The following is a 23,412-nucleotide window of genomic DNA, read 5'->3' as shown; positions in this document are numbered from 1 at the left end:
GATTAAATGGTGATGGATATTTTTATTCCAAAATATATTCTAGCATCTGATCATTTTCTTTTTTTCTTTTTGCTTATCATTGTATCAGAAATAAACTTCATGAAGTTCAATCCAAGTCAGTTTTACTGATGAATATTTACATAAATCTAAATCTGTGATAAATCACTCTACACGTCCCTGTGAGGACTGAAAATCCTCTGTGCTGTTGGACATCATGTCTTTGAAAATTGAGATAACATTTATTCATGTTTCTTGCTCTCAATGATTGTTGAGATTCCCCGATTTAAAAATCAGTAAGGCAGATGAGCTGATTTAGTGCTTCATGGTTTTATTTCATGTAAACCAATCTTTTCAATCTTTAATCACTTTGATTTGTTCAGTAGAATAGAAATAAAGCATCTCAAAAAGAAATCCTTGTATGTGTGCTTATTACTGCTGTTTGATTGGGTTTCAATTTCAGTAACGATTTTAGCTTCACACAATAAAAAAACACGACAGTTAAGGCTGAACACTGACTATGCCACATCCATGCTATGCTTATTATGTGGTGTGGGAAACGGAGCACACCTTTCCTCTTTGTAGAGCCTCTGGACACCCACACAAGTGTTTTAGTTACCCTGGCTGATTAGACCAGGAGAGGAGGAAAATATGGTTTAAACATCTTAAAGTACTAAGAGATAAAAACAGGTCAATAAGTCAAAATAAACACCAAAAATTTAACAGGGGTGTTGGGCTGTCAAATATGGAGCTATTATTGTTTCATAAGTATTTGCAAATCCGTACACAAATCTGCAAATGCATAGATAGATTTGCAAATGCATGCACAAATCCACAAATGAGTGCACAGAATTGCAAATGTTGACGTTTTATAGAGCTTTGATTAGGTGTAAACTGCTGGCTTACGTATGATGCCTCTGCCATGAGGAAGAGCCTTGCCTGTGAGCCTGCACTGAGGGCAACAAACCCAGTGCTTGATTATCTTTTATCTGACAACAAGTTATTTAACCCCAGCAGATGCAATGAGTAACTTCTCATTTCTTAAACAATGGATTTTTTCTTCCCAAATGGCACGGGCATATTCCAAGATGACAATGCCATCGGGCTCAAATTGTGAAAGAGTGGTTCGGGGAGCATGAGACATCATTTTCACCACCACAGAGTTCAGACCTTAACCCCATTGAGAATCTTTGGGATGTGCTGGAGAAGGCTTTGCGCAGTGGTCAGACTCTCCCATAATCAATATTTAAATTAATGCAACACTGGATGGAAATAAATCTTGTGACATTGCAGAAGCTTATCGAAACAATGCCACAGCGAACACGTGCTGTAATCAAAGCTAAAGGCGGTCCAATGAAATATTAGAGTGTGTGACCTTTTTGATTGGTGGCAAATTTTTTTTTGGCCAGGCAGTGTGTGACACACCATATATATAATTGCTGAGTTCTTCACACTGTATATAATGTTAGTGAAAATGTAGAAATGAAAAAGACAGAGAGAAGAAATAAAGAAGCAAAAGCATCAAAAATAAGACTGGTTGTCCTCTGTATCTTCATCTTTATTTCTGTTTTTATTCTATTTCTGCAGCTCTTCTGCTTTGAATGTGTAGTTCTTCTTTTGCCCACATGGTGTCAGTGTTTGAGTGCAATCAGAGTTTCTCCTGCTGTTCTGGTAAAGTCTGAGAGTGAAACTAACAAATAATTAACTGATGAAAGTGCAGGTGATAAAAACTTGTGTAAAATAAATCCAGAATTCCTGATTATATTAATTTAAGGTTGATCTGATGAAAGTAGTGGCTTTTTTCAATTTAGATTGTTCTTCATTTATCATTAACAGCTCAAACATTTTCATTTATCAAGAAAGATGCCTTAAGGGTGGAAGGAACAAAAAGTGAAGATAGAAATTAAACTGATGAAAAAGTATGTGATTTTAATCATTCAGCATTAAAAATGCACATAAAATAAAATATGAATTCAGGGGTGTCAGACTCAGTCACAGCAGGGGCCATATTCAGAATCTGGGTCTAACCTGAGAGTCTAACAGGATCAACATTTAACCATAAAACGGTCAACCTCATTTTCACCAGTCATGAATTATGGAAATAAAAACTTGGCACTGATGAAAAACCATTCTGACATAAAAAAGAACCATCAAAATAATAAGTTTAACCCTCAGGCATCACTTTAATTTACTACCCTTTAAAGCCATTAAGGACAAAAATGTCCACTTCCAAAAAACTGCTATAAAAACTTAACAGATTAAAATTTTTTCTGCTTTTGTTTTTGCATAAATCTCTTAACCAAATGTTGGATGGCTGGGGCGTTATTACTAAATACAGCTTGGACATGTCAAAATATTGGCTTTAATGCATTTTTAGGTTTTGTGTAGCATCTGATTTAAAATTTACTACCCTTTTAAATCATTAAGGACAACATCAAGTGACTTGAAAGGGTAGTAAATTTTAAATCGGATGCTACACAAAAACTAATAATGCATCAAAGTCAATATTTTGGCTAATGTTTGACATACCCAGGACTGATTTAAAGAAACACCCCACCCCAGCCCCCCAACATTAGTTTTCTGGAACATAATTATTGTTTTATGTGTATTTTTTTTTTTTTTCAAGTATGACCATCCTGTAATCAAACTGGCATTTAAAGGGTTAAAATCCTAAAAAATTATTCAATATTTGATTGTTTTGATCAGAACTGAAGTTGATCAACAGATTTGACCAAAAAAAAAGCAGGAAAAAAATGAATGAATACTATTTTTATTGTCATATTTGGAAGTGGACATTTTTGTCCTTAATGACTCGAAAGGGTAGTAAATTTTAAATCTGATGCTACACAAAAACTAATAATGCATCAAAGCCAACATTTTGGCTAATCATTGACATGTCCAAGCTGGATTTAGAAATAATGCCCCAACCATCCGACATTTGGTTCAAGGAAGATTTCACATTTTTTTACTTTTTCATTAAAACAACATTGACAACAAGTAATCAAACTGGCATTTAAAGGTTTAAAATCCTCAAATGATTGAATGTTTGGTAGTTTTGAGCACAGCTGAAGTTGTTTAAGAGATTTATGCAAAAAAAGCAGAAAAAAGTATTAATCTGTTAAGATTTTATAGCAGTTTTTTTAGAAGTGGACATTTTTATCCTTAAAGGCTTTAAAGGGTAGTAAATTTGTTTCACAGCATTCCCCTGAGCTATTAGAGCAATTGAAATTTGAATTCAACAATTTGCCTTGAAAAGAAACTTCTTTGCAAAAACTTGGACCATGTGCACAGCCAAACAGCCAAAATGGTGAGCAGAGAAAGGGGAAAAATTTGCCCAAATGGACAAAAATGTCCCTAGTGATGCCTGGGGGTTAAAAGGTCAAAACAGAAAACTAAAAGTAAAAATAATGAATTCCATAATTACGTTTCTAGTTTAGTTTACATCTCCATGTTAAAAACTAAACTGACTTGAAGTCAGAGTTTTGGTCAACATAGATTGTTTTGTAGCTAGTCTTATACCCTATTCAAAGACGGGAATAATCTAAAGACCTCTGGTAATTTGTAATAATCATGCAGGAAGTCTGTGTTTTTAATCCTGCACAAAATTGACTATGTCTGTAATTTGCACAGTAAAATTTCCAGAGCAAATTTCCATATTTCAGCACAAAGAGGTCCACAGGTAACACTAATCCAATACAAATCTGCATCTCTATCCACCTTCTGAATGTGTGAGTTTTATCATCTTATCATGATTAGTTGTGATTTTTGGTAACCTTGCAAAGCAGATGGATACGCCAGTTTCCGTGTTTCTCACTGGTGAATCCATCCTGCAAAGTTCCCGTCTGAACTGTTTGGGCCCGGTTAGAAAGTGACAGGACCAATCAGCATCGAGGGGCAGCAGTAGCGCCACCAGGATAACAGTTCAGCGTACGCACAATAACTATTCCAGTGCATGAATGACACCTCTAGGACAAGAGCTCACTTACAAAAACAGGTGCACAGAGAGAGAGAGAGAGAGAGAGAGAGAGAGAGAGAGTGTAGGGCTGGGCATTGTTAAGAACCTCACGATTCAATTCGATTTCGATTCTTTAGGTTGCGATTCGATTCAATATTTATTTAAGTGCTTCGATGTCAATTCAGTAAGAAGTAGAAATACACAAATAACCTGTTGACAATTTTTTAATAATTATTTTCATGCCCATGTGAACATATTTGGTAAGTCACCTCACCTTTTTGAGCAATAAAACATCTGAAAATAAACATTTGCAAAATAATAACTTAGTTGTGCAGATGGAGTACAAAAGTAAAAAACATGCCAGTTCTGTATAAACACTGAAAATGTAAAGTGCATGTAAACTTAAAGACTATTTCTGTCCTCTTGGAAATTGTGATAAACCTCACATGGTTATGGTTGGTTGTTGTTTTTGTTTGGTCTAGTGCGGCCTTGGTCCATACAATGCGAATCACACGCACAGCGACCCCACTGGCCAGGAGGTGAATCGATTCAGAGGATTTGCTGAATCAATACTGAATTGGGAGAGGAAATATCGCGATGCATCGATTAATCGATATTTTTATCCACCCCTAAGAGAGAGAGAGCCTAATACTGCAAGTACTGCACCAAAACTCATTAACTACACGCAGCCAGAAAACTGCCCCTTAAAACATCAGACTGCTTTAAGAGCAGCAAAGAGAAGAGCAGCTAGAGTTACAAGAAACATATCTGTCAATATAAGTAATGAAAAACCAGAAGATGGAAAAATCAGAAAACCGGGCTATGCTACAGGTCGAAGGTTTTATGAACAATGCTGTGCATTTTCCGCTCTTACTATAGTTATGTCCAGTGTTTAAAACTTGCACCTGCTCATCACCGGCATAAAAATTTACATCATGTCACTAGCTGTTAGCTGAAATTAACTCTCGCTGCTAATGTTAATTTTGAAATTAGCACTTGATTGCCTGTGATTGGTGGGGGGTTTAACGATATGATGCTTTTGTGAACAAGTCAGGATGTGATAGGCTATGTGGATATGATGCTTTTTTTTTGTTTTGCCTGCCCACCCATAGGCTGCAACATACAGTCACACAGTCAGTAGCCTATTACTCTACTCAGCAGAAAACTAACATGCAGTAGTACTTTTACACACAGGCATTTGTGAGATGCAGCACAGACAGACTGCATCTCACAGACAGACAGGAAGAGGAGAGATAGTGAATGAAACTACCATCAGCTGTTGCCAAGCTTTGATTTTCATTAAAAAACTATGTATATACTGGCAAAAACATATGCACAGCGCTTACAGGGTTACCGCTGGTGGCGCCACTGAGCTAGCAACATCGATCCGTGCCCAGGCCCACTTGCTTGTGTATTCCGTCTGAAACAGCAGGTGGCGGTATGCACGTAGCTGGTTCACGAACCTGCCAGAGAGGAGAGAGAAGAAGCAGCTACCAGCAACCAGTCGGGTCATGACCTAAGCAAAGTTTGTTTTTGTTTGAACCTGGCTAAAAAAAGTCCATCCTGAAGCCATGGGGGATTTAAAATCACTTTTTAAGATGCCAGCAGCTTCACTCTTTGTATCTGCACATGTACTACAGCTCAGAGGATTAAGTGAGCTTACCCAAGTGGGCCCGGGCACAGTTCGTTTGCGTTCTTACTGACCAAAACGAACTGGACTTCAGGCTTAAGTGCACTCAGATCCAGGACCGGGCCCCTAATGTGAAAGCCACCTAAGTCGTGACGCTTCCAGTCTTTGACATCTACTGTAACCAAAGACTCAGGTCACCAGTTAACACGGTCTCAAGGAAAACGTATTCCACCTGGTGTGTTTGGATTATGTGGGTTGTTTATGCATTGCTGTTATGGTTTAAGAGGTGACCGTGTTAACTGGTGACTTTTAGCTGGATGCACCTGTGGCTGTCACACCAACAACAGATCGCGACAGCAAAGTATCTTGACTAATGCCTCTTGTTCAAATTTTTATCGAGGACACAACTAATGAATGCGTTTGACATTTTTTAAAGAATTTGTTGGGACACTTTTTGTTATCAGCAGTAACCACAACGACAAAAATATTTGTGACTGAAAGTTGCCAGTTAACATGGTCATTATTTTAAGTGTTAACACCTATTGGTATGAAATTCAATTTTCTCTAAAAACATTGGCAAGCCAAAAAATAAAAAAATCCAAGAAAAAAAGTTAGAATTCTGACTTTTTCTTAGAATTAAAAAAAAAAAAATCCTATTTTTATTCAGTGGCCCTGATTCTCTTCTATAGTAATGTAATGTACCAAACAGCACTGTGCAGAGTAAATCTACTAAATGGTAAATAAATAGTTTATAGAACTTCACAACAGCGTATAGACTGATTAAAATATTCTCCATCTTACCCCAGGTCCTGGTAGTATATATTTAAAGAGCATTTGACTATATGGAAACAAATTCAATGGTTGGATTTATTTGCTCTTGGTTTTTGGTCTGAATGACCAAACAGAAACCAGATAGATGGTTGAATATTTTAACATTTAATTATAAGCCACAGTAAAAATAATGACATTTCATCAATTGTTATTAAAGATAAGATGAACCTTTATTTAACCTTGATTATGACAACAGCTCAAAGTAGAGGGAAACATAACCAGCAAATATTTAACAAAAACAAAATGTAAACTAGAAATGTTTGCAACACTTGCACTGTTTAATAAAGACATGAAACAAAAAAAAAACAAAGTAAGGGAAAAAGTGCCAATACTTCAATACCATATAACAAAAAGTAATATAATAGTCTTATTTACAAATTTACACATGCACACTTTGACTTATGGAAGGATCAGACCAGATTTTAAGAAAACAGTATGAATGGTACTGATTTGAATGAGGGAAAAATATCCAGGTAACATTACGCATCTTAAACTGTAATAGTATTATCAATAATTTAACATGTTGAGGAGCAGAGGCTTTTGGATAGCTGGCTGTAGCATCTATGGGACAGTTTTTACATACATATTTTTGCAGACAAAAAAGTATATTCACATTTATGCAAGCTCTTATATATACTTTACAAGAGTTAAAATAGAAGAGAACTTGTAGAAAATTTCTAGTGTCAACAAACATGAAGAAAACATGAGATCATCAGCCAAGAAGTAAATCCACCTGCACAACACCATGCACAGTTTAGAAAAATATGCAATATTTAAATATAATCTTGTAAAACTGGATTACTAGTGCATGTTTTGTTCTTTGTAGGGAATTAATGAAGGGAACCGAGTGTATTTGTTGCAATACTGTAATCTAGCTAGATAACTATTGAGTATGGGCCCTGCCAACAGCTCTGATACAGAGGGAAGAGAAAGAGGACCGACAAGTGCGTGATTCAATGATGAGTTACATTTTGTTCATAACACAAGAACTTCCTGAATTATACAACTAATCACAAATTGCAAAGTCATGCAGACTAATCAGAAATAATGTCAGAAACAATGTCTACCTTATACCGCTCCACCCTTTTGATTCTTCTAGAATCATAAAAGAAATGCCATTTTAACTTTACAAACCCAGGGAACCTCACAGTCGTTGATGGACCTGATGGCCGTCACCCGAACCTGCTCAGAACCCAGGTCCCTAATCAACTTATAATCTACAGTGGAGATATCAGGATGGAAAGGGTGGATAAATCAAAATATGTACATGTAATTTTCTTGAAAGCTGCTGCACATTAAGAGAAAACTGCTGTGCACAACCCATAATGCATGGCATTCACATACAAGTCAATATCAAAATGATAACTGATGCAGCAGGGAGGAAAATAGACGTAATTATACTAGAAAAAGGACCAAAAATACTGCGCATCCATCTATTAAACCAGTCCTGATTCAGCTGAGCATTAATGTCGGAAAAAATGAGGATCAATGATTGACTTATTTTTCATAACTGTGGCTGCAGGGGGACATTGAAGCAGCTGAACCAAAGTGTGTTGAAAGAGACAATTAAGTGTGAGATTACTCTGGATTAAAAAAATAATGCACTAATTATGCATTATAATTAATTAATCTAATCAATCTAGAAAGCCCTGGTTATAGCCTTGGAAACCAAAGTTGCCTGTCCCTGGCTTGAATGATCTCACACTCCTTAAAAGGGACGGTGTAACAGTCTTTGGCTGAAGGGGCTGCTCAGGCCCCAACAGTGTTATGAGGGTGAGAGGGGTTGTCCATGATGGATGCCTGCTTGGCCAGCATCTTCCTCAGAGTCCAGGGAACAGTCCAGGAGAGACCTGCCCCTCCTGAGACGTCTTCAGGACTGGAACCATGCAGGAAGTCTTCCACAAAGTCAGGATCCCCTCCAGGCTCTGGCTCAGGTTGAAGATGACCAGAAGCCTCTTGCAGTTTGCACAGTCCTTCAGGAGTCAGGGCTGATACTGGCAGGACCTGTAGAAGAAAGTAGATTGATTTATGGATCCTTTTAAGAGTTCCATTCAGTATTTACAGTTTCCCAAGCAATGACTGAAATCAATAATTCCATAAAAGACTAAAACCATTAATAGAGAAAGTTAAACATTTTTAACTGGTTTTGGGGGTAAAGTAATGGAAAATAACACTCAGATTTCTAAAGATTTAGCTAAAATCTCAAAAATGGCAGTATGACCAAGTTGTCAACCAAGAGTGCAACATCACAAAATTAAGAATATGGTGTTAAAGTCGAGGCCTAAAAATAAGACTTAAAAAGCAGAATGTGATGCTCACCTGCAAACACTTGTCGCGGTCAGAAATTCGTTAGAGCAGCTCTGGCCTCCACTGGCTTCAGGTATCCGGTGGTTAGTTGACGACCCAGTCTGAATCCTGGCTCAGCATCCCATCGGAGATGGAGGGCATCGGGGTCTTCTTATAGGATGAACACTGGGTAAGAGGAGAAGAAATAGGTTCAGTTGTAGGCAAGGGTTCATACCCTCCTGCAGCCTACGGCCAGAGACAAGTCCAGAGTCACCAAAGACTGACTTGCAGATGCAATCTTGACCTTAGATCGGACAAAACAAAGTTATTCAAAAGTGCATCATAACAGCATCTATACATCATGGTCCCAACCCATCCAAAGTTGGTCTTAAGGTAGAAATCATTTGAGTGAAACATGACATGAGTGTGTCGAGTCCCAACTTTCTTTTACCTTTGGCTACGGTCCCCAGCACAAGGATGCCTGGCTCAGCTTCTCATGTGGACGGAGGAACCAAAGACCATCTCCCTGTCGACGCCAAGATGTAAAACAGCAGCAGCACGTTTCTGAAATTTATGCCAAAATGCCCAATTCTGCAGCATTGGGTATTTTGGCAACTTCTTAAGACCAGCAGGGAGAGAAATATACAAATACACAAAAGACAACCAGTACAGTACACACATAAACATGACAAAATATCAGTATACGCCATGGCTTCTGGGTCTTATTGTCGTCTTCATCATCATTTCGTTATCTTCATATTGCTGGGTGACTGCAGGAGAGATAAAAACGAGGTCTGATGCCTCGCTGGTTGTCACAATTCTTCCTCAGTGTTGGGCTGTAGTTCTTCCAGAGCACCTTGTGAATGTTTTCATTGCTGTTCTATAGTTTCCTTGAAAAACCTGCTAATGATGTGATTTTTTTCCTGAGGGCAATTTGAATTTTGTTGGTCCACATTTCCTTGAAAGCGCTTTGAGAAATTTGTTTTTTTTGTTGTTGTTCCACAGTTGGTCCATATTTCCTTCAAAGCTTTTTGAGAATTTAGTTGGGTTTTTGTCATTGTTCCATAGTTGGTCCATATTTCCTTGAAAGCTCTTTGACAATATCTTATTGCTGTTTCATTGTTTCCTTAAAAGTATTTTACCCACATGATTGATGTCGAAGCACTTCGAATTTTGTTGTTCAGTTGTTGTTTCCCTTGGAGAACATTGTTATCTCTTTGATTCTTTCTGTAATTGTGTTGAACAAATTTTATGTTTTGTATTTTGTTGTTTTGTATTGATTTTTTGGTAATATGAAAGACAGCTTTTGTCATTGATATTGAACACACTTTTTGAACCTTGAAAAGTTTAAGTTTGTTTTTTCATTTAGAACAGATTTTTGTTTTTTCATTTGAATTCAGTTTAATTTTATATTGAGGAATTTTCTGTTTTGTATTTTTGCTTTTTGTGTTTTCATTTTATTTATTGTGGCTGTTGTAAGTGATTAACCACACAGCATTTAGGAACTAAATAAACTTGACTCACCTGGTGATTGTGACCTACCTGCTGCAGGATAGAAGTGTAGCAGAAGGCCAGGGGAACACACTGAAAGGTGGAGGTGAACCCCCTAGCAAAAGAACCCTCTGTAGGGTGGAAGTAGACTCACAGGTCAAGGAATCCCCTGAGGGGTAGAAGTGGACCAACAGGTCAAGGAAACATCTGAAGAGAGGTAGTGGACCAACAAGTCACATGAACCACCCACCTGGACACCAACACAAAGCCGGCCAGTGGGGTCCTCTGATTGTGGGTCAAAGTAACAGTCAGCCAGGTTGTGAATTATAATTCACAGCTAAACACCATAAAAAAAATTACCACTAGCAAAGTGAAATTCCTGCATGAATGCTTGTTAATTGTATTACCATAAGTAAAGAAAAATAAGGGTGGAGGAGGACCCAGAGGCCGGAGGAAACCCTTTTCAGGGTGGAGGAGGACCCGGAGGCCGGAGGAAACCCTTTTCAGGGTGGAGGAGGACCCGGAGGCCCGAGGAAACCCTATTTAGGTCGGAGGAGGACCCGGAGGCCTGAGAAAACCGCTTTCAGGGTGGAGGAGGACCCAGAGGCCAGAGGAAACCCTCCTAAGGGGGAAGGAGGACCCGGAGGCCGGAGGAAATGCTTCTTAGGGTGGAGGAGGACCCGGAGGCCAGAGGAAACCCTTTTTGGGTGGAGGAGGACCCGGAGGCCGGAGGAAAAATTTTTAGGGTGGAGGAGAGCCCGGAGGCCAGAGGAACCCTTTTTGGGTGGAGGAGAGCCCGGAGGCCAGAGGAACCCTTTTTGGGTGGAGGAGAGCCCGGAGGCCAGAGGAACCCTTTTTGGGTGGAGGAGAGCCCGGAGGCCAGAGGAACCCTTTTTGAGTAAGGAAAGCCCGGAGGCCAGAGGAACTCTTTTTGGGTGGAGGAGGACCAGGAGGCCAGAGGAACCCTTTTTGAGTAAGGAAAGCCCGGAGGCCAGAGGAACCCTTTTTGGGTGGAGGAGGACCAGGAGGCCAGAGGAACCCTTTTTGGGTGGAGGAGGACCCGGAGGCCATAGGAACCCTTTTTGAGTAAGGAAAGCCCGGAGGCCAGAGGAACCCTTTTTGGGTGGAGGAGGACCAGGAGGCCAGAGGAACCCTTTTTGGGTGGAGGAGGACCCGGAGGCCAGAGGAACCCTTTTTGAGTAAGGAAAGCCCGGAGGCCGGAAGAACTCTTTTTGGGTGGAGGAGAGCCCGGAGGCCAGAGGAACCCTTTTTGGGTGGAGGAGGACCAGGAGGCCAGAGGAACCCTTTTTGGGTGGAGGAGGACCCGGAGGCCATAGGAACCCTTTTTGGGTGGAGGAGGACCCATAGGAACCCTTTTTGGATGGAGGAGAGCCCGGAGGCTGGAGAAACCTGTTCTAGGGTGGAGGAGAAACCCTTTCTAGGGTGGAGGAGGACCCAGAGTCTGGAGGAAGCCATTTTAGGGTTTGGGCAGAGCCCCGAGGAACCCATTTTTGGGTGGAGGAGGACCCGGAGGCCGGAGGAACCCTTTTTGAGTGGAGGAGAGCCCGGGGGCCGGAGGGTGGAGATGACCCAGAGGAAAAAGGAATACTTTGATTTTAGTATTAGATATGTGAAAAGAAGGCCCATTTTAAGCAGGAATGCTTGGTCTATTTACCATTAGCCATGTGAAATAAATTGCCAGTTTCCAGCATGAATGCTTGTTTTATTTACCATTAGCTGTGTAAAAATATAAGGCCAGTTTCCAGCAAGAATGCTTGTTTTATTTACCATTAGCTGTGTAAAAATATAAGGCCAGTTTCCAGCAAGAATGCTTGTTTTATTTACCATTAGCTGTGTAAAAATATAAGGCCAGTTTCCAGCAAGAATGCTTGTTTTATTTACCATTAGCTGTGTAAAAATATAAGGCCAGTTTCCAGCATGAATGCCTGTTTTATTTACCATTAGCTGTGTAAAAATATAAGGCCAGTTTCCAGCATGAATGCTTGTTTTATTTACCATTAGCTGTGTAAAAATATAAGGCCAGTTTCCAGCAAGAATGCTTGTTTTATTTACCATTAGCTGTGTAAAAATATAAGGCCAGTTTCCAGCAAGAATGCCTGTTTTATTTATCATTAGCTGTGTAAAAATATAAGGCCAGTTTCCAGCATGAATGCCTGTTTTATTTTACATTAGCTGTGCAAAAAATTTGAGGCCAGTTTCCAGCAGGAATGCTTGTTCTATTTACCATTAGCTGTGTGAAATATATGGCCAGGTTCCAGCAAGAATGCATATTTTGTTTTATAATAAGTTAAGCCAAATAAAAAAGCCCACTTTAGCAGGGAAACTTGTTTTATTTACCATTAGCTGTGCAAAAAAAATAAGGCCAGTTTCCAGCATGAATGCTTGTTTTATTTACCATTAGCTGTGTAAAAATATAAGGCCAGTTTCCAGCAAGAATGCTTGTTTTATTTACCATTAGCTGTGTAAAAATATAAGGCCACTTTCCAGCATGAATGCTTGTTTTATTTTACATTAGCTGTGCAAAAAATTTGAGGCCAGTTTCCAGCAGGAATGCTTGTTCTATTTACCATTAGCTGTGTGAAATATATGGCCAGGTTCCAGCAAGAATGCATATTTTGTTTTACAATAAGTTAAGCCAAATAAAAAAGCCCACTTTAGCAGGGAAACTTGTTTTATTTACCATTAGCTGTGCAAAAAAAATAAGGCCAGTTCCCAGCATGAATGCTTGTTTTATTTTACAATAAGCCAAGTGAAGTATAAGGCCAGTTTCCAGCATGAATGCTTGTTTTATTTACCATTAGCTTTAAAAGCATATAAGGCCAGTTTCCAGCAAGAATGCTTGTTTTATTTACCATTAGCTGTGCAAAAATTTAAGGCCAGTTTCCAGCATGAATGCTTGTTCTATTTACCATTAGCTGTGTAAAAATATAAGGCCAGTTTCCAGCATGAATGCTTGTTTTATATACCATTAGCTGTGTAAAAATATAAGGCCAGTTTCCAGCAAGAATGCTTGTTTTATTTACCATTAGCTGTGTAACAATATAAGGCCAGTTTCCAGCATGAATGCCTGTTTTATTTACCATTAGCTGTGTAAAAATATAAGGCCAGTTTCCAGCAAGAATGCTTGTTTTATTTACCATTAGCTGTGTAAAAATATAAGGCCAGTTTCCAGCATGAATGCTTGTTTTATTTAACATTAGCTGTGTGAAATATATGGCCAGGTTCAAGCAAGAATGCTTGTTTTATTTTACATTAAGCCAAGTGAAGTATAAGGCCAGTTTCCAGCATGAATGCTTGTTTTATTTACCATTAGCTGTGTGAAATATATGGCCAGGTTCCAGCAAGAATGCATATTTTGTTTTACAATAAGTTAAGCCAAATAAAAAAGCCCACTTAAGCAGGGAAACTTGTTTTATTTACCTTTCCAGCAAGAATGCTTGTTTTATATACCATTAGCTGTGTAAAAATATAAGGCCAGTTCCCAGCATGAATGCTTGTTTTATTTACCATTAGCTGTGTAAAAATATAAGGCCAGTTTCCAGCATGAATGCTTGTTTTATTTACCATTAGCTGTGCAAAAATTTAAGGCCAGTTTCCAGCATGAATGCTTGTTTTAGTTACCATTAGCTGTGCAAAAATATAAGGCCAGGTTCCAGCATGAATGCTTGTTTTATTTAACATTAGCTGTGTGAAATATATGGCCAGGTTCCAGAAAGAATGCTTGTTTTATTTTACAATAAGTTAAGCCAAATAAAAAAGCCCACTTTAGCAGGAATGCTTGTTTTATTTACCATTAGCTGTGTGAAATATATGGCCAGGTTCCAGCAAGAATGCATATTTTGTTTTACAATAAGTTAAGCCAAATAAAAAAGCCCACTTAAGCAGGGAAACTTGTTTTATTTACCATTAGCTGTGCAAAAATTTAAGGCCAGTTTCCAGCATGAATGCTTGTTTTATTTACCATTAGCTGTGTAAAAATATAAGGCCAGTTCCCAGCATGAACGCTTGTTTTATTTTACATGAAGCCAAGTGAAGTATAAGGCCAGATTCCAGCATGAATGCTTGTTTTATTTACCATTAGCTTCAAAAGCATATAAGGCCAGTTTCCAGCATGAATGCTTGTTTTATTTACCATTAGCTGTGCAAAAATTTAAGGCCAGTTTCCAGCATGAATGCTTGTTTTATTTACCATTAGCTGTGTGAAATATATGGCCAGGTTCCAGCAAAAATGCTTGTTTTATTTACCATTAGCTGTGTAAAAATATAAGGCCAGTTTCCAGCATGAATGCTTGTTTTATATACCATTAGCTTTGTAAAAATATAAGGCCAGTTTCCAGCAAGAATGCTTGTTTTAGTTACCATTAGCTGTGCAAAAATATAAGGCCAGGTTCCAGCATGAATGCTTGTTTTATTTAACATTAGCTGTGTGAAATATAAGGCCAGTTTCCAGCAAGAATGCTTGTTTTATTTACCATTAGCTGTGTGAAATATAAGGCCAGTTTCCAGCAAGAATGCTTGTTTTAGTTACCATTAGCTGTGCAAAAATATAAGGCCAGGTTCCAGCATGAATGCTTGTTTTATTTAACATTAGCTGTGTGAAATATAAGGCCAGTTTCCAGCATGAATGCTTGTTTTATTTACCATTAGCTGTGTAAAAATATAAGGCCAGTTTCCAGCAAGAATGCTTGTTTTATTTACCATTAGCTGTGTAAAAATATAAGGCCACTTTCCAGCATGAATGCTTGTTTTATTTACCATTAGCTGTGTGAAATATATGGCCAGGTTCCAGCAAGAATGCTTGTTTTATTTACCATTAGCTGTGTAAAAATATAAGGCCAGTTTCCAGCATGAATGCTTGTTTTATTTAACATTAGCTGTGTGAAATATATGGCCAGGTTCAAGCAAGAATGCTTGTTTTATTTTACATTAAGCCTAGTGAAGTATAAGGCCAGTTTCCAGCATGAATGCTTGTTTTATTTACCATTAGCTGTGTAAAAATATAAGGCCAGTTTCCAGCATGAATGCTTGTTTTATATACCATTAGCTGTGTAAAAATATAAGGCCAGTTTCCAGCAAGAATGCTTGTTTTATTTACCATTAGCTGTGTGAAATATAAGGCCAGTTTCCAGCATGAATGCTTGTTTTATTTACCATTAGCTGTGTGAAATATAAGGCCAGTTTCCAGCAAGAATGCTTGTTTTAGTTACCATTAGCTGTGCAAAAATATAAGGCCAGGTTCCAGCATGAATGCTTGTTTTATTTAACATTAGCTGTGTGAAATATAAGGCCAGTTTCCAGCAAGAATGCTTGTTTTATTTACCATTAGCTGTGTGAAATATAAGGCCAGTTTCCAGCAAGAATGCTTGTTTTAGTTACCATTAGCTGTGCAAAAATATAAGGCCAGTTCCCAGCATGAATGCTTGTTTTATTTTACATTAGCTGTGCAAAAAATTTGAGGCCAGTTTCCAGCAGGAATGCTTGTTCTATTTACCATTAGCTGTGTGAAATATATGGCCAGGTTCCAGCAAGAATGCTCATTTTGTTTTACAATAAGTTAAGCCAAATAAAAAAGCCCACTTTAGCAGGGATGCTTGTTTTATTTACCATTAGCTGTGCAAAGAATTTGAGGCCAGTTTCCAGCAGGAATGCTTGTTCTATTTACCATTAGCTGTGTGAAATATATGGCCAGGTTCCAGCAAGAATGCTTGTTTTATTTTACAATAAGTTAAGCCAAATAAAAAAGCCCACTTTAGCAGGAATGCTTGTTTTATTAACCATTCGCTGTGCAAAAATATAAGGCCAGTTTCCAGCATGAATGCTTGTTTTATTTACCATTAGCATTAGCTTCACAAAAATATAAGGTCAGTTTCCAGCATGAAAGCTTGTTTTATTTACCATTAGCTGTGCAAAAATTTAAGGCCAGTTTCCAGCATGAATGCTTGTTTTATTTTACAATAAGCCAAGTGAAGTATAAGGCCAGATTCCAGCATGAATGCTTGTTTTATTTAACATTAGCTGTGTGAAATATATGGCCAGTTTCCAGCATTAATGCTTGTTTTATTTACCATTAGCTGTGTGAAAAATATGGCCAGGTTCCAGCAAGAATGCTCATTTTGTTTTACAATAAGTTAAGCCAAATAAAAAAGCCCACTTTAGCAGGGATGCTTGTTTTATTTACCATTAGCTGTGCAAAAAATGTAAGGCCAGTTCCCAGCATGAATGCCTGTTTAATTTTACAATAAGCCAAGTGAAGTATAAGGCCAGTTTCCAGCATGAATGCTTGTTTTAGTTACCATTAGCTGTGCAAAAAAATTTAAGGCGAGTTTCCAGCATGAATGCTTGTTTTATTTACCATTAGCTGTGTGAAATATATGGCCAGGTTCCAGCAAGAATGCTCATTTTGTTTTACAATAAGTTAAGCCAAATAAAAAAGCTCACTTTAGCAGGGATGCTTGTTTTATTTACCATTAGCTGTGTGAAAAAAATGGCCAGTTTCCAGCATGAATGCTTGTTTTGTTTTACATTAAGCTAAAGCTAAATGGCCCATTGTAATCATGAATGCTTCTTTTGTATTACCATTAGTTGAGTAAAATAAAAAGACTTAATGCCAGCATGAATGCATGTTTTGTATTACCATTTGCATTCTGAAAAATAAGGCTTACTTCCAGCACATGAAATGAAAAAGGCTTGCCTCCAGCACGAATGTTTGTTTTACCATTAGCAATGTCAAATAAAAATGTCCGATTACCAGCATGAAAATATATTTTGCATTACCATTAGCAGTGTGAAATAACAGGCCCTTTGCTAGTACTAATACTAGTCTTGATTAACCATTAACTAAATGAAAATAATAAGCCCTCTTTCAAACATGAATATTCAGTTTTTGTTTTACCATTAGCACAGTGAAATAAAAGGCACATAGCCAGAAGATTTGCTAATATTTTTATCATTAGCAAAACTAAAGATAAAAGCAGTCCAAACTTAAAAATGATGTTCAAAAGGTAAAAGTAAAAATCACCAACCTACCATTACCTGGTCTTTGACATATCAGGGTTCACGGTCAGGTCCAGGTGTGGCCTTGGATCATCAGTGCGTCCTTAGAAATGCAAATGTTGTCCACTTCTTCTTTAAACCAGCAGGAGTTTAACGTATTTGATCCCGTCAAAAATGTTAAAAAATGTTGCGATGAACGTTTCTTTTAAAGTTGTTTTTTTATGTAATTTATGTTGTATTGATCACGTTTTATTTACTGGGCTGAGGCAGTTGGGTACAGTTTACTCTGGGGAGTTTGTTTTGTTTTGTCCAGCACCGTTTTAGCAGCGTTTTGTTTTAGCAGCGATTTGTTTTAGCAGCGTTTTGTTGTTCTAGAATTGTTTGTTTTTGTTTCTTTGTTTTACCATTAGTGTTTTAGTTTGTTTTTGTTTTTGTTTTACCTCCTAAGCTTTCCCTGTAGCCAAGAAAAAGCGGGACTCACCTGAGGCTGGTCAGGACACTCATGAAGAAGGCTGAGGGCTGTGGCCTACCTTTGAATCCTGGTGTAGCTGAGGATACCTTCCAGGAGATGAAGTCCCTGTCCATGTTCAGGCTGAATTTGATGGGAGTCAGGAATAACTCCGAAAACCGACGCTTTGCCTCTGATGACTGGAGTCTCTGAGTAAAGAAAAAAACATTTTGGATCCACAATCCATAAAAAAAGTGTAAAAAAAAAATGCTGATGTCTATTCCATTCAGTTTCTATTCATTGCCAACATTAGCAGCATTTGCTAAGATGTAGCTTGTGCATCAAGGCACAGTTCCAAGTACTAAAAAGCATGTTGGAAAGATGGATGCATTTCGTTCAGTCTCAGTGTGCAAAGGTTTTTATGACATTTGATACTTCAGCACTGCAGAAGAAGAGCAGTTCATTGATGTTACCTCAGATTCAACAATGTAATTGCATTTCAGTGGAAAAGTAGTACAGTATCCACTGCCTGAAAGCTTTGACCACACTCTTTCCTTTTGCAATGTCCTACCAGTGTGAGACATGTTTTTGGGCCATTACCTCAATTTAGTAAAAAAAAAAAAATCAAAGCTGGATATTGAAAAGTTCAAAATATGGGAGAAAAAGCCAAAAATCAGGAGTTGAAAATGTCAAAATATGAGCTAGAATTTAAAATGATGACTTAAAAAGTTAAAAATATGACTTAAATTCAAAATTGGGAGCTTAAAAAGGTCAAAATATGATATAAAAAGTAAAAATAAGTCATTTAAAATGTCAAAATATGAGGGAAAAAAAGAAATTATGTTTTCAAAAGTCAAAATATGGGATTAAAAAGCCAAAGTATGGCTTTTGAAAAGGTCAAAATATGGCTTTAAATTTAAAATTGGGAATCTTAAAGATTAAAATGTGACAAATAAAGTCCAAATTATGAGTTGAAAAGGTCAAAGCATGAAATGAAAAGTCAGAATCATAAGTTGGAGTCGTAATCTTGAGATGCAAAATTGAAAATGTGAAATAATACAAATTACTTCTTTCTAGCATTTTTATATTCAACTCTACTTTTCTTTGTTGCTGAGATGGAACTCCATGTTGCTTTGATCCTGTTTAAATTCATTTTTTAGAATTTGAGTTCAAAATTAAATTTTGCATCAATCACAACGCTACAAATGAACAGACACTGGCAGTCTCAGGACTGCACCCAGGACTCAAGAAGATCTGTAGCATCAAATAAGCCCACAGTCATCACTGAAATTATTGCAGTTTGTATTTTCAAGGGAACTGTTCATCTTCAGATAGTTAGATATTTAAAACTCAAAATTTTTAGGCTGCATTCTAAATACTGGAAAAAAAGGAATTTGCAAAAATTGCTAATAACAGTGTGTTTGTCATACATTTACACGTTTTTACATGTTTATATGTTAAGTTAGCAGTGGGGGGGGGGGGTATTTTCACCTGCCAAAGGGGGGCCCGACAGAAAAAGTTTGGGAACCACTGGGCTAAACCATGCACGTATAAAGATTAACTAAGTGGATGAAAACAGGATGAGAGGTTGTGAATCTTAACACTTGCACAAGGTGACCTTCTGAGGTCCTACCAACCTACAGATACCAAGTTAATTATTATTTAGAAATATTATTTTAAAGGTGCTAAAGCAGGGGTGTCAAACTCAATCACAGCAGGGGCCGGATTCTGGATTTGGGTCTCACCTGAGGGCCTAACAGGGTCACCTTTTTAACCAGAAACTGTCAGCCTCATTTCATAAACCATGAAATGAGGCTGATAAAATATGAAAAAAAAAAAAAAAAACAACTTAGCACTGATTAGCACAGAAATTAAATTTGAAAAATAATGTTTTTAACAGCAAATATATTAGAAAGAAAGTCAAAATCATGAAATTAAAAGTCAAAATATGATTCAAAATTTTAAATTGTGAGTCTAAAAGGTCAAACTATGGGATTATAAAGTCAAAGTTTGGAGTTGAAAATATGAGGTCAAATACAAAATAATTGGTTAAAAAAAAGGTCAAAATATGCCTATAAAATTAAAATTCTGAATCTTAAAACTCAAAATATTATGTGACTTAACAAGGATTTCTTAAAGCATCAAGGATAAGTTTACATTTTTATACTTGAGGAAATCTGCAGACCTCAGACTGATGGGCCAGTTAGAACAGAAATATGAGATCATCTTGTGAGGCGGATTTAACTGTTCCACGGGCTGGATTTGGCCCCCGGGCCTTGAGTTTGACACCTGTGTGCTAAAGTAATGATGGCTGAATGAAACTTCTATTTGTGCTGAAAAAGATTCTCAGCTTTAGGGTAGAGATTTGGGGATAAACAGTGACATCTTCTGGCATACTGAAGTTACTGCAGCCAGTTTAAAGTGGAGCATTTGAACGCCACTGTACTGTATCAGTCTGCAATAAAATCCCAGAATTCTGCATTTAACTCAAGCTGCACATGTAGTCTATGCATCAATAGTTCTGTTTTTACAAGCTTTAATCAAAAATGAGCACATTCAACTCTGACTTCTTGTTGAGGGAATGATTCGAGCCTCTCCTGTAAAAATGCACTGACTCATCTTTGTGAGCTATCATGGCATCTACAGATTTTAATTCTGAAAACTTTCTCTCCAGAATGGCTAAATTTCTGGCTGACGATTTCTCCGGCTTCCAGGAAAAAACCCTTTAACCTCAAAGTTGTGTAATCAGATTCAATCTGGCAGGAATTCTACTGTTCATGACAAATTTGAGTCAAATTCACGTCGATGGGTTAAAAAGTATTGTCTTTTAACCCATTGCCCTTTTATGCCACTCTTTTATGGAGGACCAAACCTGCCAAAATAAAAAAACTAAATAAAAAGTAAAAAAAACAAAAATAAAAAAAATAGTAAAATTTAAAAATTAAATACAAAAAAATAAAAATGGAAATAAATAAATAAAAAATAAAACTCAAAAATGAAATATAAATAAATAAAAGTGGAAATAAAAACAAAAATAAAAAATAAAATTCAAAAATTAAATGCAAAAAAATATAAATGGAAATAAATACAAAAATAAAAAATAAGACTCAAAATTACATATAAATAAATAAATAAATAAAAGTGGAAATAAAAACAAAAATAAAAAATAAAATTCAAAAATTAAATGCAAAAAAATATAAATGGAAATAAATACAAAAATAAAAAATAAGACTCAAAATTACATATAAATAAATAAATAAATAAAAGTGGAAATAAATACAAAATAAATATATAAATAGAATTAAATATCAATAAATAAATAAAAGTGCTCTGCACTCATTTATTTTTTCATGTGGCAGACACTGTCAGCATTAAATACAGCAGAAAATATTCAAATGAGGGGGCGGTCCCAAGTGTGTCTTGGGTTGAACTGTTCACCTATTGGTTGATCAACATGAGAGTGCAGAGATCTACTTTGCATGAAAACACAGAAATCTGCTCTGTGAGGAGCAGCAAAAACGGGAGGAAAACGGACTATTATCGGCTTAAATCAGAAATATTTGGACTCAGATCCAAACTGTTTCCTAGTCTGGATACTGATATCTGCCAACAAATCAAGTTTCCTGACGTTTATCTGGACCTGATTTTAAGAACACAAAGCAGAGCCTGAAGGCTCACATCAGCCTGATCTCTATCCACGATGGATGGGAAACTAAATGAATGCTCAAGTTTTGTGAATATGAATCCTTATAAGAGTTCATTTTCTTCTGTAACTAGTTATTCATCTACTTCTTTCTTTAGGCAACCTAAAATTTGGTATGGTTTCATTTATATTTATTTCTTGAATTTTACTCTCTTTTTTGTTTTTATTTTTACTTTTATTTATTTATTTTTGATTTTGGCAGGTTTGGTCCTCCATACTCTTTCACCCATTTTTGCCCCATTCTGCCTTTCTTAGCAGATTTTCTGTTAAATGATTTTTGTCTTAACCAATTTTTGCCACCCCAACAACCTTCATCATTTTTGAGCCACTTTCAACCCATTTTTGCAGCTGTTTGCATTTTTAACTGTAACCTATTTTGCCATTTTTCACTTTCACCTATTTTGCCTTTTTTCACTTATTTTCAACGGTTGTGAACCATTTTTGACATCCTGAACAGCTTTTCACACTTTTAGCCCGCCCATTTTTGACAGTTTTCTGCCTCTTTTTGCAATTAAATCAGTTTTCCCTTAAAGTTATTTCAGTTGCCTCCATTTTATTCTCTAGGGCAGTGGTTCTCAGTGTTGGGGTCGGGACCTCATTGGGGGTCGCGAGACACTAAGAGGGGGTCGACAGATACCTTTAAAAAACTAGGAATATTTTTTAATCTACACTGTTGCCACTTTTTGCCAACTTTGACATATTTTTGCCACTTAAAACCCATTTTTTGTTTGTTTTAAACCTTTTCCACCACTTTTTTCTGCCTGTTGTTGCCACTTCTACACCAAATCTTGCCACTCTCTGCCTATTGTTGGCTCTTGACCTATTATTGCCACTATTAGCCCTTTTGCCAATTTTTTTTGCCACATATCACAATATAATGTGCCCATTTTTACCAGTTAAACACATTTCTGACTATTTCTGCCTCAGCTAACCATTTTTTGCCAGTTTATATCAATTTTTCACACCATTTCAACAAAATTCTGCCTATTTTTGCTCCTTTAATACCAGGCAGGTAAGAATTTAAACAGGCAGGTAAGAATTTAAACAGGCGAGTAAGAATTTAAACAGGCGTGTAAGAATTTAAACAGGCGTGTAAGAATTTAAACAGGCGTGTAAGAATTTAAACAGGCAGGTAAGAATTTAAACAGGCGAGTAAGAATTTAAACAGGCGTGTAAGAATTTAAACAGGCGTGTAAGAATTTAAACAGGCAGGTAAGAATTTAAACAGGCAAGAATTTAAACACGTTAGAATTTAAACACAGGTAAGAATTTAAACACAGGTAAGAATTTAAACACAGGTAAGAATTTAAACACAGGTAAGAATTTAAACAGGCAGGTAAGAATTTAAACAGGCAGGTAAGAATTTAAACAGGCAGGCAAGAATTTAAAAACAGGCAAGAATTTAAACACATGTTAGAATTTAAACACAGGTAAGAATTTAAACACATGTTAGTATTTAAACACAGGTAAGAATTTAAACAGGCAGGTAAGAATTTAAACAGGCAGGTAAGAATTTAAACAGGCAAGAATTTAAACAGGCAGGTAAGAATTTAAACACAGGTAAGAATTTAAACAGGCGTGTAAGAATTTAAACACAGGTAAGAATTTAAACACAGGTAAGAATTTAAACAGGCAGGTAAGAATTTAAACAGGCAGGTAAGAATTTAAACACATGTTAGTATTTAAACACAGGTAAGAATTTAAACACAGGTAAGAATTTAAACAGGCAGGTAAGAATTTAAACAGGCAGGTAAGAATTTAAACACAGGCAAGAATTTAAACACGTTAGAATTTAAACACAGGTAATAATTTAAACAGGCAGGTAAGAATTTAAACACAGGTAAGAATTTAAACACAGGTAAGAATTTAAACAGGCAGGTAAGAATTTAAACACAGGTAAGAATTTAAACAGGCAGGTAAGAATTTAAACACGTTAGAATTTAAACACAGGTAAGAATTTAAACACAGGTAAGAATTTAAACAGGCAGGTAAGAATTTAAACAGGCAAGAATTTAAACAGGCAAGAATTTAAACAGGCAAGAATTTAAACACAGGTA

At 36.8% G+C, this 23,412-nt stretch overlaps 1 protein-coding gene across 1 annotated transcript in view; it reads right to left on the bottom strand.

Annotated features, from left to right (window-relative positions):
- Positions 1-6,625: 6,625 nt before the first annotated feature.
- Positions 6,626-23,412, bottom strand: part of LOC121509790 (formin-like protein 7) — a 21,655-nt gene continuing 4,868 nt past the window's right edge. Inside the window, exons 2-5 of the mRNA XM_041787452.1 lie at positions 17,686-17,861; positions 9,151-11,600; positions 8,733-8,885; positions 6,626-8,417 (exon numbers count right to left, since the gene is read on the bottom strand). Coding sequence (XP_041643386.1) covers positions 10,730-11,600; positions 17,686-17,861 — 1,047 coding nt within the window. The 3' untranslated portion in view covers positions 6,626-8,417; positions 8,733-8,885; positions 9,151-10,729. The remainder of the gene's footprint in view (positions 8,418-8,732; positions 8,886-9,150; positions 11,601-17,685; positions 17,862-23,412) is intronic.

Source organism: Cheilinus undulatus, linkage group 5 (assembly GCF_018320785.1).
Source record: "Cheilinus undulatus linkage group 5, ASM1832078v1, whole genome shotgun sequence".
Taxonomy (NCBI): Eukaryota; Metazoa; Chordata; class Actinopteri; order Labriformes; family Labridae; genus Cheilinus; species Cheilinus undulatus.
This window is presented reverse-complemented; position numbering and strand designations above follow the sequence as displayed.